Source organism: Malania oleifera, chromosome 11 (assembly GCF_029873635.1).
Source record: "Malania oleifera isolate guangnan ecotype guangnan chromosome 11, ASM2987363v1, whole genome shotgun sequence".
In the NCBI taxonomy this organism is placed as follows: Eukaryota; Viridiplantae; Streptophyta; class Magnoliopsida; order Santalales; family Ximeniaceae; genus Malania; species Malania oleifera.
The window spans coordinates 85,056,775-85,074,390 of record NC_080427.1 but is presented as its reverse complement, the minus strand read 5'-3'; the positions used below and the strand labels follow the sequence as shown (position 1 = coordinate 85,074,390).

The 17,616-nt window shown below is 36.9% G+C and overlaps 1 protein-coding gene across 1 annotated transcript in view; it reads left to right on the top strand.

Annotated features, from left to right (window-relative positions):
* Positions 1 to 16,624, top strand: part of LOC131168033 (BAG family molecular chaperone regulator 4-like) — a 39,054-nt gene extending 22,430 nt beyond the window's left edge. Inside the window, exon 4 of the mRNA XM_058127196.1 lies at positions 16,058 to 16,624. Within this exon, the coding sequence (XP_057983179.1) occupies positions 16,058 to 16,255 (198 nt within the window). The 3' untranslated portion in view covers positions 16,256 to 16,624. The remainder of the gene's footprint in view (positions 1 to 16,057) is intronic.
* The last annotated feature ends 992 nt before the right edge of the window (positions 16,625 to 17,616 follow it).

Below are 17,616 nucleotides of genomic sequence, written 5' to 3'. Positions count from 1 at the left end.
CACGAATTGTCACTAACATTTTTAATCTGTTTAAGGACATGTAATTATTGCATATCAAAAAGGAAAAAGGAAATAAAAAAAAAAATGAAGGCATGCAGGTGTCCCCTTTGAAGTTAGTGAATTTTTAATTTAAAATTTCAGTTTTAACTTGTTTGAGTGTGTTTTGTAGTGTTTCTCTTTCTTGTCTTTTCAACTTATCGTTTTCCCCCATCTATTTTTTGTTCTTTCTTGCTTTTAATTTTCCAGCATTGATAATAGAACCCAAAATTACACCACTAAATTAATCCTTGAAGATTCTAAATATCACCTCACTCTTTTGACAAGAAAATTCTCCTAATAGAACCCAAAATTACACCACTAAATTAATCCTTGAAGATTCTAAATATCACCCGACTCTTTTGACAAGCAAATTCTCCTTATTTTATTGTGGGGATTGCAAAAAATTGGTTTGGCTCCTTTGCTATGCAGGGGACAGAGCAAAGGTGAGTACACAACTCTTCTTGCGCCATGTTGTGGTGCATATTCGCCCCTCTAAAACAATGCTGTTTTGCTAGTTTCATAATAACATAATATTTCACCCTGTTAGGTTTATCCCAAATATGTTCTAATATCAGAGAAATAAACTTCCATTACTTGAGAAATTTGATTAAAAAAACTATTGGGACTTCATTTCTTAACTGGTGTACACAATCTGCTAAAAAGGAGTTGCATCTTGTCAATGGTCACACTAATTTATGGAGGTGTTGTGTGTCTTTGTGTGCGGCGGAATGGTAAGGTTGAGGTTGAATCCTTGGAAGTAATTGAAACCTATGGAGTGAAAAGAGAAAATAACATACAAAAATGCCTCCAAACAAACACAGGGAGAGGGAATGGAATGCAAAGACCATAAATAGTACAATTGGCCCAAGGCATGGATTGACAAAGCATAGTAGCAAACTATAGCATAAACCACAGTTGCCACCACAGTTCCAGAGCTCCACGCTGGAGTCTATAGAAAACAATGTTGGCACAAAACATGTAATTTCACAAATTTTAAAGGCCCTTGGAAACATTACTTTAATTATTTAATGTGGGACATTGCTCTTGCAACCATTCTTGCAGGATAACAAAAACATTGGTGCTGTCATGACATATATAGTCCTTATGTGATTCCTCAAAAATGAGTGCCTTTTGTCACATTGTGTATTTACTTCGTACTGCTACTTTTTGCCGAAGCAGTCTCAATTTTCAGCCCTTGATGCATTCTTACTACGCCATATTTGGTCTGCAGAATGGAATGTGGTGGGAATGGAATGGAATGAAAAATTAAATGAACAACATGCACACATACAGAAAGGAAATGACATTGGATTCCACTGCATTCCTACATGCTAAACATATAATTAGTGTATTCATCAATGTCACTGTTTTTGATTCTTATGCATTTTAAACCTAATCTGCAAGGGTGTTTGGTCCTTTAATGCATTGTTCTTGCATACAAACAATATAGGGGCAGAGCATGTAATATTTGCTACATTTAATGGAAGCATTGATACTGCATTGCTAGAGATGAGGAATTGACCGATCACGCACACACACACACACACATAATTGGTTGCTTTGCTCAGCACTCATAGGATTCCACCAACACACTCCTGTGTGAAGCACTGCATGTAACATAGGCTTAGCTACAACTCCCTTGGAAACATCATTGGAATTATTGAATGGGGACAATGCTCTGGCAGCTATTTTTAAGGGATGACATTTCTCCAATTGTGATAGATATAGTCCTTTGTGATTCCCCAACAAGATGAGGATGACTTTTTGTCACATGGCCTATTACCTTGGATCTACTACTTTTATTTGATCAATGTTTATGTAACACCCATTGTTGGCCCCCACTCCATTGGGGGTCTGGGGAGGGTGAGCACAGACTCAAAGGCAAGGGTGTTGCATCCAAACCTGAAGGTCAGAGGTGCAAATCACAGAAACAGTCCAAGCATGGAGGTAAGACCATGTACATTGTGTACCCTCTATTATTTGATCAATGCATAATTGTCTCCAATACATTTATGATGAATGTATGCTATAACTCTGTTATGTTTTTACATTGTGTGGCATGCTATTTTAGTTTGGCATCAAAGATTTATGCCCTCTTTGCTGAATGTCCATAGTTTTAACAAACATGTGCTGTCCTTTAAATTTGATGTTTTCTTGCTTGATTCTAATGCCTTAGTTCAACTAAATGATCAGATGAGTACAATTAAAAAAGCTGTGACCTTTTTATATGCACCACATTAGACACCGTTGCAGCTACAATTCTAGTAAGCATTTCCACTGAAACAGTTTGTGTTCATGTATCTAGTTCAATTATGGCTCTTCATAATTCTCTTGTGATTAACTTGGAACCATAAAAGTAGAACAGCTACAATGTTGAATTTAATGCAATTAACATTGGGAACATGAGTATGGTGAAATCTAGGAAGTGCTCTCTTTGAAAATTGTCTCATTATTCCCAAACAATTTGAGGATATGATTAAAAGGTGGATTCTACTTCCAGCCAAAATGGAGTCACATTAACATCAACTATCAACTCACATGGTTGATGAAAGGTTAAAAGTGGCAATGATTATACTTAACCACGATTGTACTCAAATGTGTTTATCATGTTGGGGGGAATTTGAACATATATAAGATTTTCCTTGTGATTATTATGATATGGGAGCATACTTTAGTTAGTTGTAGTAATAACCATAAATAATGTAACTAGTGTTTTTGTGGTGAACATGTTCAAGTTTTTGGAAGCATTTATTTTAGCGAGTAACATTGGCATTTTTGTTGGGGATGTGACTCATATTTTGAGCGGAAGCGCATGCACCGGGGAAAACTACATGAAGCAAGGAGTAAGAGCATTAGAGGAGTCTGCAGGCAGGGGGATAACCGTCAACGGTTTGTGCTTTAACCGTCAATGGTTTCAGGAAGAATGTAGAGGTGTTTCTTGCTGCTCCAAGCCGTTGATGGTTTGGCCAAATCGTCGATGGTTTCAGTCGGCGCAAGTTATGTATTTTCAAATCGGAGGCTAGTAGATTGGGTTAATCGGAGGGATTTCCTTCGGGAATTGCTACAAGGATTGTTTAGATAGGATCTAAGGTTCCAGAAAATCGTAGCAGCAACAAGCATGCGATTTAGGTGGAGTTAGAGACTCAGGGCAGACATGCAGGGAGTCCTAGCCTAAGAGACCAACTAGCGGTGCAGGTGGAGTCAGAAACTCAGGGTGGAGATGACACAGGGAGTTCTAGTTCGGATGACCAGTAGCCGCATCAGAGCATAGTTGTAGACAAACCTAGATGCGTTGTTAGGCCACCCCTTAGGTACGGTTTTGATGATTGGGTGCTTATGCGCTTGTCACTAGTAGCGGGGATCTTGCTACCTTTCAGAAGGCCATGCACAATCAGGAGAAGGGTAACTGAATAGGCGCTATAGTGGAGGAGATGAAGTCATTGCATAAAAACCAGTCGTGGGACTTGGTGGAGCTTCTAGCTGAGACGCGGGCGATTGGATGCAAGTGGGTATATAGGAAGAAGGAAGCAGTTTCAGAAAAAGAAAGAGAGAAGTACAAGGCTTGCTTGGTAGGGAAGGGGTACTTGCAGAGGAAGGGAGTAGATTATGATGAAATCTTCTCCCCTGTGGTCAGGCACACTTCCATCAAGGTAGTGTTGGGACTGGTGGCGCAACATGATATGCATCTCAAGTAGATAGACGTAAAGACAACATTCCTCCATGTTGACCTGGAGGAGTTGATTTATATGACACAGCCAAAAGGGTTTAGTCAACCTGGACATGAGCACTTAGTTTGCAAACTAAAGAAGTCACTATACGGGCTAAAGCAGTCTCTGAGACAGTGGTACAAGAGGTTTGATGCTTATATGACCCATATTGGCTACAGGAGGTGTGAGTACGATTGTTGCATCTATGTGAGGAAACTTGTGGATGAGTCTATCATTTTTCTGCTACTGTATGTTGACGACATGCTAATTGCTATTAAAGACATGATTGAGGTAAATCGGTTGAAAACTCTGTTGGGAAAGGAGTTCGACATGAAAAGGTGCAACCAAGAGAATACTTAGCTTGGAGATTCGCAGGGACAAAACTACAGGGAGACTATGGTTATCTCAGGGCGGCTATGTGGAGAAGGTGTTGGAGAGGTTTAGCATGACTAATGCTAAGCCGGTGAGCACGCATTTGGTAAGTCATTTCAAGCTATCTACCGCCCAATGCCCAAGTATGGATGATGAGGTCTGTGATACATCGAGGGTCCCCTATGCTAGCGCTGCGGGGTGTCTGATGTATGCCATGGTGTGTACGAGGCCAAACTTGGCACATGCTGTCAGCGTGGTGAGCAAGTTCTTTTTGAATCCGAGTCGATAGCACTGGGATGCTGTGAAGTGGATTCTCAGGTATTTGAGGGGTACTACTAGATATGGCATAGTATTTAGTGCACAACAGAGTGATCCATCGGTAGTAGGGTATGTGGATGTTGATTATGCAGGAGACCTGAATGACAGGAGTTCTACCATGGGGTACATATTTACTCTTGTGGGAGGACCTATTTGTTGGAGGTCTATGGTGCAGTTGCTCGTGGCATTGTCTACTACTGAGTCGAAGTACATGGCAGTGGTTAAGGTTGCCAAGGAAATGTTGTGGCTTACGGGGTTGGTCAGAGAGTTGGGTGTCTAGTAAGGTGGAGTTTGGCTGCAGTGTGATAGTCAGAGTGCCATCTACTTGGTGAAGAATCATGCGTACCATGCGAGGATGAAGCACATTGATGTGCGGTATCACAGGGTTAGGGAACTTATTGCTTCAGGGAAACTTCTCCTTGAAAAGGTTCATACGCATGACAATGTGGTTAGGGAACTTATTGCTTCAGGGAAACTTCTCCTTGAAAAGGTTCATACGTATGACAATGTGGCTGATATGCTGACAAAACCGGTCACAATGGACAAGGTCAAGCATTTCGTGGACTTGATCAACGTATCCAAGTGCTAGATGGGAGACGAGCCCAAATCTACTATCCCTGGTGGAGCAGCAGTTGTGCTTTCGGATTTCCCAAGTGATGAATATTCTCCAAGGTATATATTGTTAGGGATGTGGCTCATATTTTGAGTGGAAGCGTGTGCATCGGGGAAAGCTACGTGAAGCAAGGAGTAAGAGCATAAGAGGAGTCTGTAGGTAGGGGGATAACCATCGATGGTTTGGGTTGACGGTTTCAGGTAGAATGCAGAGCTGTTTCTTTCTGCTCCAAACCATTGAAGGTTTTGCTAAACCGTCGACGGTTTTAGTTGACGCAAGTTACGTATTTTCAAATCGGGGGTCAGTAGATTGGGCTAGTCGGAGGGATTTCGTCCGGGGATTGCTATAGGGATTGTTTAGATAGGATCTAAGGTTCCTATACGTTTAGGCTTCACATATAATCAATGATTTGTAACCCTATTATAAGCTTTGACATTGTTCATAGTGAAAATGAAGTTGTTGCTCCCGTGGACGTAGGAAAATTGCCGAACCACGTAAATCTTGTGTTTTTTGGTTGTGTTCTTATTCTTATCATTACTGAGTGTTTGCTTCTTGAGTATATTTCATCATCGAGTGATTGCATTGGTGTTTGTTGATTCATTCGTGTGTGATTGTGTGCTTCCGCTGCATATCTGAGACGAACATCAACAATTTTTTGTGGAGGATATTTTGTTTTGCCATAATAATGTGGTGCAACATGGTTCATGCTAGTATAGTGATGAAGAAGCAGGCGTTGCAAGCACTTCATCTCCCAAATTGTGGAGTAAGGTGGTGATGGACGGAAAGATAGGTGAAAGTTGCTCAGGTAGTCCACAATTAGAAAAAAATTGTCTTTGGTGCAGGGCTAATCTATGATTGAAGGAATCGTGGTTGCCTATATTAGATTATAACACCACTCGATTAGAGGGGAACGTCCATAAAGTACAGGGAACTAGGGTTTTGGTGATTGTTTCTAAGCTCGCAGAGGTGGCTAGAGTTTCGATAAGGGTTGACGAGGAGGCTACAAGGTCTAGGCCTAGTTTTCTGGTACTCATCTTGGATTTGGGCTAGGCTTGCAAGAAAGGTGGTGCTTTTTTTTTTTTTTCTAACAAAGTTGGGCCATATAATAGAACATACCAAGTGTTTTGACAAGAATATACGAGCCTTTCTTTGGATTCAAAAGAAGGCTCTTATAAATAGGGGCTTTCACAATTGGGCCTTGTATCTAAAATGGCCCACTACAAGGATGTGGGTGAGCAGACCCTTCCCTTGTGCCGCAATGTTTTTGAACAAGCCCACATTCCTAGCCAAAATTTACATATAGGAGAGAGGTGGGTATTAAGCAAGATGGTAGCAAAATACAAAATCCCTCTCCAACTTTCCAAACTAAGCATAGAATGGATCAATATTTAGAGCGTAAACGGGATGATTTTAACTTGGTTCTAAAAATGATTTGTGATGAAAATAATGATAATAATATAAATGTCAGGTTTGGCTTTTGAATTTGTTTCGTAGAGGGATTAGAGGCTTTTGTCGCCAATATTAATAAAAATGAGTTGAATCAGGTTGGAAATCTCGTGTTTCAAGATTTAAATTTGAAAAATATAAGGTTCCTAAGGTGTATGCTCATTTGAAAGTTGTGTTGATGGGTGCGGAAACAAGGAAATTATATAAAGCAAAGAGAAAGCAATTTGATGAGATAAGGCCAAACATTATAAGAAGGGATTATGAAGGAGAGTGAGGGTTGTGGAAGATACACTTGCTAAGATGAAGGATATAGCAAGTGATAGAGTTAGAAAAGGAAACGAGGCCACCATATATATATATATATATATATATATATATATTTTCCTTCCTTACATTGGGTAACCGTATACTATAGCTCCTAAAGCTTTGGAGTTTGTGAGTACACACAAACTCGAGCCTAGCTGAATAATCCTGGAGGTCATGCGCTTTGACTATTTGCCAATAAATTTTCTTCGTAAGCACGAAATCGATTTTAAAGACAATGGTCCTACCATGCCTTAGCTTCTTAATTATTATTTCACTAATTTAATTTAGTTATTATTTTAATTATTTCACTAATTTAATTTAGTTATTATTTTTATTATATCTTAATTTCTTACAATCTTAAAATCGATATGGCTGCCTTTAATTCTACATTTGAGTAACTACTAGCTAATCTTACCTATGTGAAAATCTTTTGATCAGACCAATTACAAGTGTTGAAAAGCAAAAAATTATTTTTCCTTGAAATTGCTATCAATGGTCTATGTTTTAGAATAACCCTAGCCTCAACCAAAAGAAAATAATAACTACATCATATTAAAGTGGAAGGAAGATAATGAGAGGGGCAAGAACTACATTCGCAATACTTTGGTGAATGAGTTTTATGATGTTTACTGTAAATATGAAACTGCCAAGGAAATATGGGAAATCTTCAACAAGAACTACGTCATTGAAGATGCTAGAACCATGAAATTTGCTTGCACCAAATTCCTGTGCTATGAGGTGATCGATGAAAAAAATAATAGATCTTCAAATTCGAGAATTTCAAAAATTGTTGCAGGATATGCTAGCAGACGGAATAGAAGTACTTGACATGTTTCAGACAACTTCCCTAATTGATAAATTGCCACCATCCTAGAATGAGACCAAGTGAACTTTTGATGTACAAGAAGGATATGAACTTAGAACAATTTATCGTTTACCTTAGGATAGAAGAGGCTAATAAAAAAATGGCGGTTCAGGATAATGATGTAATGGGAAAGGCAAACTTGGTGAAAGATGACCAGGCGAGATCTAGTGGAAACTTCACAAAGTTGGGAAACAAGTTTTTTTTTTTTTTTGGGGGGGGGGGGCACTATGAGAATATAAGGTTAAAGGCCAGAGGAAACAATCAAACCAACAACCGACTACACGACCGAATCAACAACCGAGGAGACGATTGGAATAGCAACCATTTTGACAATCGACTGATAAACAAATTTTTCACTATAAAGAAGACACGAGGTAACTATTATGTTTGTGGTAAACCTGGACGTCATACACCTTAATGTAGGTTTCACCAAAGAGGTGTAATAATTGCCCTAGGCTAAAATAGTAGAAGATGAGGTGATCGCTGTTATGGTATTTAAGGTGAATCTTGTGGAAAATCCACGTGACTGGGTAGTGGAAATCGGTGCCACCAAACATATATGCAAAAGGTTGATAGGGAATCCTCACCTGTGCTAGGAAAAGGGTATTGTGAAATGTGAACCTTAAGCTCACCTTTGAAAAAACTTGAAGATTGACTGACGTACATCATATTCCAGATATAAGGAGAAACTTGATTTTTGGATCCATTCTTAATAAGGTTGGTATCAAATTGGTTTTTGAGCCAGACAAATTGATCTTGACTCGTAATGATAACTTCCTGGGTAAAAGGTTACTATAATAATGGACTGTTTGTGTTGACTGTTATTAATAGTATGAATCAAAATGCTAGTTCTGAATTAATTCTTTAGATCTTTGGCATGGTAGATTAGGACATATAAACTTTGCTTCTATTAAAAGAATGAGGAATCTAGGTCTAATAGCAAACTTAGCTAACTCTAACAAAGAAAAATGTAAAATTTGTGTAGAAGCTAAATTTACTAAAAAAAAACCTTTTAAACTTGTGGCAACTAGAAGTACACAATTATTAGAACTCATCCATAGTGATTTAGGAGATTTTAAAAGCTAAATGAGTAGAGGTGGTAAAAAATATTACATAACCTTTGTTGGTGACTTCTCAAGATATATACTAGTTTATTTATTTAAATTAAAAGATGAAGCTAAAGATGCTTTTATTAAGTTTAAAATAGAAGTGAAAAATCAAAAAGATAGGAAAATTAAAAGATTAAGAACTGATCGAGGGGGAGAATACAAATCAAGATTTCTAAGCGAATTTTGCAAACAAAATTGGATAATACATGAAGTAACAACTCATACACCTAAACAGAATGGTATAGCTAAAAGGAAAAATAGAACATTGAAAGATATGATGAATGTAATGTTAGTAAGTTTAGTTTTGGGGTTGGGGTTGGGGTTGGGGGTGGGGGGGTGTGGGGGAGGGTGAGCTATTCTATATTCTAATCACATATCAATGGATTACCACTTGAGAAAAGTGTAAAAACACCTTACGAATTAAGGAATGACTATAAACCCAACTTAAAATATTTGAAAGTGTGGGGCTGTTTAGTTAAAGTAGGTTTGCAAGAAGTAAAGGAAAATTGGTCCTAAAACTAGTGATAGTGTATTTATAGGATATACTCAAAATAGTGCTGCATATGGATTCGTAATTATTAGATATGATAATAATGTGCTAGAATTGAATACAATAAAAAAAGCACGAGATGCATAATTTTTGAAAACATTTTACCTTTGAAACATAAAGAAGAAATAGTAGATAAAACATCTTGTGGAAAAGAAATTGTTGACAACAATGTAAAAGAATCTTGAACCTAGGAAAAGTAAAAGAAGTAGAAAGGAGACAACTTTTGAATCAAATTTTGTGGCGAATTTTCAAGTTGAAGACGAATCACTTACATATCAACAAACTATAACTTCACTAGATGCTATGTTTTGTAAAGAAGCAATTGAAGATGAATTTAGAATGTCTAAAAGTAACTAACACATGGGATCTTGTAGATTTACCTCCTGGACATAAAATAATAGGGTGTAAATGGGTATTCAAAAAGAAGTTGAGACTAGATGGTTGTATTGAGAAGTTTAAAGTTAGATTAGTAGCCAAAGGGTATAACAAAAGAGAAGGAGAAAATGTTTTTGATACTTATTCGCCAGTTACAAAGGTCACAACTATTAGAGTTTTAATTGTCGTAGTTTCTATATATAACCTACATATACACTAGATGGATGTAAAAATTGTGTTCTTGAAAGCAGATGTAGAAGAAGAAATTTGTATGGAACAATCTGAAGGTTATAAGGTAGATGGTGCTAAGCATAAAGTTTGTAAATTAGTTAGATCTTTGTATGGACTTGAACAAACACCTTTACAATGACATGAAACGTTTGATATCATTCTTATAAGTGATGGATATAAAATTAATGAATAAAATAAATGTTTATACAACAAATTTGATGGTAATAGTGGTGTAATAATATATTTCTAATGTTGATGGTATGTTAATAGTTGGCACCGGTTTAGAAATTGTTGACCCAACTAAATTGTTTCTTGTAAGTCGAGGTGTGATCCTAAGAGGGGTTGAATTGGGTATTTTAAAAGATTATGCGGAAGCTCGATCAATTTTTAATATGATTTTCACACGCAATCTAACTATTTTAATAACAACAGTATTCTCAACAAATAATTATATCAATATAGATATCCTTAAATATGAAATTCTTAGCAGATAAAAATCAATCCTTAAATATGAAAGAGTTTATGCAATGATTTCAATATGTAATCAAACTACACAATAATAATAAAATTCACAGCAGATCAAAATCAATGTCAATATATAAAAATATGAAAGAGTCAAGGTCAAGAGTGACACCAGATTTTTTACAAGGTGTAGCGATCCGTGCCTACGTCCTTGCCTCAAGCAACCTGCTTTGAGGATTCACTATACCCTCTTTCAATAGGTGGAGAAACCTCTCTCCTTCAGGAGGCGAAGAAGCCTCTCAAGAGAAAATACCCTTTCGCTTGTCAACGACTCAATCACAGAATCGTCAGAATACGAAGAAGTGATCAAAACTGAGTTGTATAAGGTAACTCTTTGAATAAAGTGAATACGTACACAAATAACGCAGAATACACTCTCAGAAGATGATTGCAACGAAGCTCGAAGAGTTTAGCTAAGGTTTTGTGGTTTTTTGAAAAACAATAAGCTTGAAAAGACGAACACAGAAAAGCTTTGAGCAAGAACTATGCTAATCTCAATTGATATTCTATAATCAGTATAATCAGTTGTCTAAAACACGTTTAGGCTTAGCTATTTATATCATTTTTTGAATTATAGCCGTTGTGTGTGTTTTAATGACTTAATATTTGGAAATCTTAGAGATTTTCTGCCATTTTGAAACTTATCGCGAGCGCTTCGGTTGACTGAATTGAATGTTCGGTTGCCCGAACCAATTAAATCAGGAATTTCAAAACTAGAAGTAGCCATTCGGTCGGTTGAACTCTAAGGTTCGGTCGCCCGTATTGAACCATTCGGTCGATTGAACCTTGAGGTTCGGACGCCCGAACCAGCTGCGTTTGAAATTTGAACATGGCAGTAGCCATTCGGTCGACTGAACCTTGAGGTTCAGTCGCCTGAACTACCTGATACCAGACTAGTGTTTAGACTATGCATTCGGTCGACTGAGCACTTGCCTCAGGCGCTCAAACTTCTTGAAATACAAATTTCTTTATATTTTTCATTCCAAAATGATTTTAGTCTTTTGAATTAACTTTTGACCTTTTAAAAATATTTTCTAAGTATTTTAAAGTACCTAAGGTCCAGCTAAGTTACCTAAGAGCTTCGTTACATAAATCAACTGAGGTGTACTTACATGAATCCTAATTTGCAATACATAAACAAATAATTCAAGTCTTCATGTCTTTAAGCTTGAACTTATACAAGCTTTATGTCAATAGCCATCTGTCATTGTTTTGTATGCTTCATGACTTTCCATTTTGCGTCTATCATTGTGCTCTAAGATCTAAATACCTGTATACACACTTAATGGCACAATTAGATGCTTTGGTTTGTCATTATCAAAACGAGATTAAGCCTTGTTAGGCTAATATTTCTTGCCTCAAAATTTGAAATGAAAGACTTAGGGCAAGCAGATGTAATTCTAGGTATAAAAGTTATACGTGAGTATAATGACATTTGTTTATCCCAGTTGCATTATGTGGAAAAATTTTTGAAAAATTTTAATCATATTGATTGCACACTTGTTAGAACTCCATATGTTGCTAGTTTACAATTAAAGAAAAATAAAGGTGATCTTGTTGCTAAGGTTGAGTATGCTCGAATAGTGGGTTTTTTAATGCATTTAATGAATTATACATGTTTAGATATTGACTTTGCAGTATCTAGACTTAGTAGATACAATCATAATCCTGGGCATGACCATTGGATAACATTGAAAAGGATGTTGAAATATTTTAAGGGTACTATAAATTATGGACAATTTATTGTGAATTCTCTACAGTTGTAGAAGCATTTTTTATTTTTTATTTTTTATTTTTTATGTTAATTGGATATCAGACATAAGTGATATCAAGTCTACGAGTGGTTATGTTTTTACTTTAGCTGGTGTTGTTGTTTCTTGGAAATCCCAAAAATAGACATGCATAGCAAAGTCCACTATGGAGGTAGAGTTTGTAGCTTTGGAGGAAACCAGCTAATGAGGCTGATTTGGTTAAGGAATATGTTGGCAGATATTCCTTTCTGGGTTAAATCGGTACCACCTCTGTCCATACGTTGTGATTGCCTAGTGGCAATAGCTCGAGCAAATAATAAGACCCATAATGGCAAGAGTAGGCATATACTTGGAGTGATCACTTTGAGTTGTATGAGATCAAAGAAAAATTTATCAGACCTTTTGACAAAGGGATTAGCTAGAAAGCTACTAATGATGACAACTCAGTCTATGTGATTGGAGATCCTATGAATTAGGTTCAATGAGTAATAACAAGTCATTGAGTAAGTTTGTTGAACATTTTTTTATTTTTTATTTTTTATTTTTATGTTTTGCTCATCCTTATGGTGTTGGAATAGTGTAACTACAACGATTATTAGGATGAGTTTATTTCTTAATAAATCCATAGCCTTTTTGTTAGGTGGTGTGTTTAATTGTAGTTACACACTTGATGGGTTCAGCTGTATGAGTGTAGAAGTGGGGCCGCTTCTTATGAATGTTTAGTGGACTATAACTTTCTAAGGCATTCATGAAAATTCAGGTATGATGCATGACCTATTTGTACCAACCCACATGCCTACATGAGCTTTGTATTAGAAATGTCATGTAAGTTGTGTGTTTATAGAGTTACACTATAAGAGGTTGGATCAAGATTATAAATTCACCAAGTTCTTGTAGCTTATAGCACACATTTTCTAAGTGCAATTCAAATCGAAAGGTATTGTCTCCCTTTGCCTGACTTTTCATGGTTACCCAACCTTTTTGTTTTACTTTTGTTTTTTTTTCCCCCATAATTTGAAGCATATGGGGGATTGTTGGAGATATTTCAAATTCTAGTAGTTTTTTTTTTCTTTATTTTGTGAATTATTGGCAGTAGTTTTTTCTTGCTGTTATTTCCAGCTATTTTTATTTTGTTTAGTTTCCTCCAACAGCTAGATATTAATGGTGGTATTTGAACGGTCAAATACCATTAATCTGCTGCAATAACTAGTTGACAGTTACTCCTCTTCGCAGCCTATTGAAAGGCTACCTCCAACCCTTTCCAAAACACAACTAAAGAAACATCTCTTCCCTTCCTTACATATTCTCTCCATCATCCATTATAAATTTTTAGTAGATAACTTGTTTTATTCTTTTTTTTTTCTTTTCCTTCTATCATCTTATCCTTGTTTTTTATTTTTTTCCCTTCCTCTACATTGGGTAAATGTATACTATAGCTCCTAAAGTCTTAAGAGTTTGTGAGTGCACACAAACCCGAGCTTAGCTGAGTAATCCTAGAGACCGTGCATGTTGTGACTATTTGCACCGAGAGAATTCAACATAGGCACGAAATCGGTTTTAAGGACAGTAGTCTTACCACGCTGCAGCTTCTCTATTATGATTGTCTCACTAATTTAATTTAGTTATTATTTATTATTTTTATTACATCTTATTTCTTACAAGGCTCTCTTGTTCAATCTCTGACGTCCTCATCATAATGATCTCTCTAGTACACATCCGATGTGTGACTGTGATAGACACTCCCGTTTGATCTCTGATGTCCTTGCCAGGGTGGCTTACACCTCTGTGTAGGATCCACTCACATGATAGTACCCCCAGCGTGGATCCACTCATGTGATTGTACCTCTAGGGTGGCTTTCATATCGAATGTAAAGGTCTTGAGCCTAGCGCTGGTAAGTTGTTGTCTGCTTTGGTCCTTTGACCTCATGGATTTGTCTTATAAAAGGTGCATGAATTTGTTGTATAAAAGGTGCCTCACATAGTTGGAGCCCAAACCATCCTTATAAGCCCAAGATCTCCCTAGAACACATCCGATGTGGGACTGTCACACTTCAACGCAATGACCTAGTCCACCCTTCCACTTTTCGTTGCACCTGGGTGGTATGAGTGCAATGCATCACTTGTAGGAATGCCCCATCGAATATTCGGTGAGGATTCATATCATAGTGATATGAAAAAGTTTACGCTGGCTGCGAGCTACCTAATACAACTGTCCTTTACTCGAACGTGAGTGTGTGTGAAATGATTAGAACATTAAGTGCATCACAAGTGGAGTTGTAATGTTTTATTAGGTATTATAATTTGTTATTGCTAATTAAAAAATAATAATGATGAATTGAATTAATGATTGACACATATTTTTAGACAACCAAACAGTACATATGACTTTCAACACTTCTCTACTTTAACAATTTACATAATCACTCATCAAGTTAAGCACTTCTTTCATTTCAACACTTCTCGATAAGTGGTTCCAATCAATCCCTATGGTAGGCCCCCATCCTAAGTATCAGGATACCTCTTATGGAGAATTTTTGTTTGCCATTAGGAATTAAAGGTTATCTTCTATTTGTTGGACACATTTTGTGTTCTCTAGATGTGTGATGCTTTAACAAATTTTCCATTCAAGAATGATGGTAAAAAAATCACTCAAACTTTCCTTATTAAGCAATTAGGTTGAGCTTGACTTGATTGTTCTATGGCTCTAAACAAGCTTCTTAGGAGTTTAGTCTCAAGAAGTTTTTCGATTACATTGAGGATCTATTCTTGGCTATTAGCATCATGATTCTAGATTGTTTAATTTGAAAAAAATAAAAATAAAAATAAAAATGCGCCCTTAGGCCATAAGGCTCCCCGCTCTGTGAGGGTGAGAGGAGGATCGTCCTAGTGTACATAACCTTACTCTTGCTTTTATGTAGAGGGACTATTTCCTTGAACTCGAACTCATGACTTATCAGTCACAAAGGAACAACCTTACTGTTGATTCAAGGCCCGCCCTTACCTAAACTTTTATGCAAGGAGGTTGTTTCCTAGAACTCTAATCTGTGACCAACTGTTTACAAAGGAGCAACCTGACCATTTGATCAAAGGCCCGCCCTCTTCTAGATTGCTTAGTTAGGAAGTTAGGTTGGTAAATTCCACTTGACTTAATGTTTCTTAAATTGCAGTAATTGTAATTGATAATTTGATTGCAATGCCTTTGTTGGGATTCGACAAATATATCCATTTTTTCAAGAACAAGCAATTAGTTTCATTCCTACCTGACTACCCTCTTTATCTTCTTGTCATATCATAGATTGCATTGACAGGAAGAACTTACATGCTATTTATTTGTGTTTATATTCAATTTCTGGCAGGATCCTTTAGTCTGCTTTGTTGAAATTTGTATTTTGATGGTTATGAATGCCATGAAATGTTCGGATACAGTGTATGGTATTTGTGAATTATGTGATTTATCTTCTGCAAATGGCCTTATTTTGTCTTTTCCTGTGTGCTGGATCTGTATGGATACATTTTATTGTAAGAATTGTTCAGTTGTGGATCTAAAAGGGCCACTATCTGATGCCTGTTCAATTAAGTGTGATTCTCGGATGGGAGGTTTGGAGATATTCCTAACCCCAAATATTTTTGCACAAGTTACTGCTCTCTGAAGTTGAATGAACCTGCGCTGTTGAAATCTAGGCCCATCTCTTTCTACCACCACATCGCGTTGCTTTCTGCAATAAAACATTTTATTCCTGCTATATAAAATTCACCGATCAGTATTTTAAGCTATTTCGAATTTTTTTTTTTTGGCTGTGTGGTTGTGCATGTTGCCAATGAAGAGTGCAACAACTCATAAATTCCTGAACAGGTGAATCGTGTCCAGAGCTTTGTTGACACAGTGGACATGCTGAAGGCAAGAAATTCCAACCCATTTAGCAATGAGAAAAACGTTGTGTTAGTAAAAACTGAATGGGAGACATTTGAGACTGGAGCGGGAAGCTTGGTTGCACCACCCCCTATGTCATCTTCTACAGAAGTAACTCAGCACTGGGAGCTGTTTGACTAGATAGATAAACAACTCCTAACGCAATAAATAAATTATGAAGTCCCCAGAAGTGGTGATGTTTTTACATTGGTGTGTTATTAGTTTGAATTTTTTGTGTTTTGTTGATAGCTCAAATATTATTTGTTTTTAACTTTTTAGGCCAATTGAGAGAGATTTTTCAAGAACTCATATTGCCAGTGACTCTAAGGTTGTAACTTATTCTTGAAGGCTGAGGCAACATGTAGGCTCTGGGCTTTTATGGGATATTAGGGAACCTCATTTTAATGATGTTAACATTTGCATGTGTCTTTATTGGGTGATACAGTGGCAGATGATTAATTTTGGCCTCTCGTAGATATTTGAATATACTTTGGTTATGAATTTGTTTTGGAATGTGTTTCCATGGTGTTGCAGATATATGATGGTGAATGTATCAATGCTGGCTACTCTTGCGTGAACTTTTCTGTCTGATAAAGGTTTATTTTTCTAAATGATGTGATGGTCAGAACAAATTTTCCCATGGTGCCCATATTATGGGGTTGGAAGATGGGAGAAATCCTACTGTGGTATGGCGAGAGCACAGTGGCCAAAACTTCACTCATTTTCAAACCCTAATTTGGAAACATAAAATTCATGAACAAATATATTATTATTATTTAAAAAAAAAACTAACTCTATGTTTGGTTCGTAAAAATGGAATGGAATCGAGAGAAAAGAATCAAATTTCTTACTTCATTTTATCATGTTTTCCATTCAAAATTTCATTCCATTCCATCTCACAAGGTTGAGGGTAGGGGAAAAAAGAGGTGGAGAATGAGTGCATACCTTTTCCAACCCTCATTTATGGCACTGTTTGGTGTCAAATTTTGCACTAATTCCAACAGGCCTTGAAGCTTCTAGTAGATTATGGCCATCTATTATTGTCATATGATCAAGAAACATGCAGTGGCAGCTTAGCCCAACTCTAGTAAGGTTCACCTGGTCTTCATTGAATGAATATGATTGTCGTAAGAGTTTCATCGACCCGTCCTAGTGTTTATCAACCCATCTTTCAATCCTGCGACATTGCTTTATCTCTATGCAACATATACAATCCTAAAGAGTAACATAAAACTATCTTCCTAAATTTTTAGAAGTCATGGGAAGCAGAAGAATAATTATGCGACTTGATCAGTGACTTTGACCCTACATTCTATAAAGTCATGAAGGAACATGTAGACACTTGAAGGCCCTAATGTTGTTATGCGGGATGTTGGGCATAGTTGAGTCATGCCTTTACAATCATTCCTAAAGGAGCTACTATATCTTGCTATTAAAGCCTAAAGCCATGGTTGATTAGGTCCTTTGCAAATATAGGGAGGTAGTCTTGCAGCTCCCTTCAT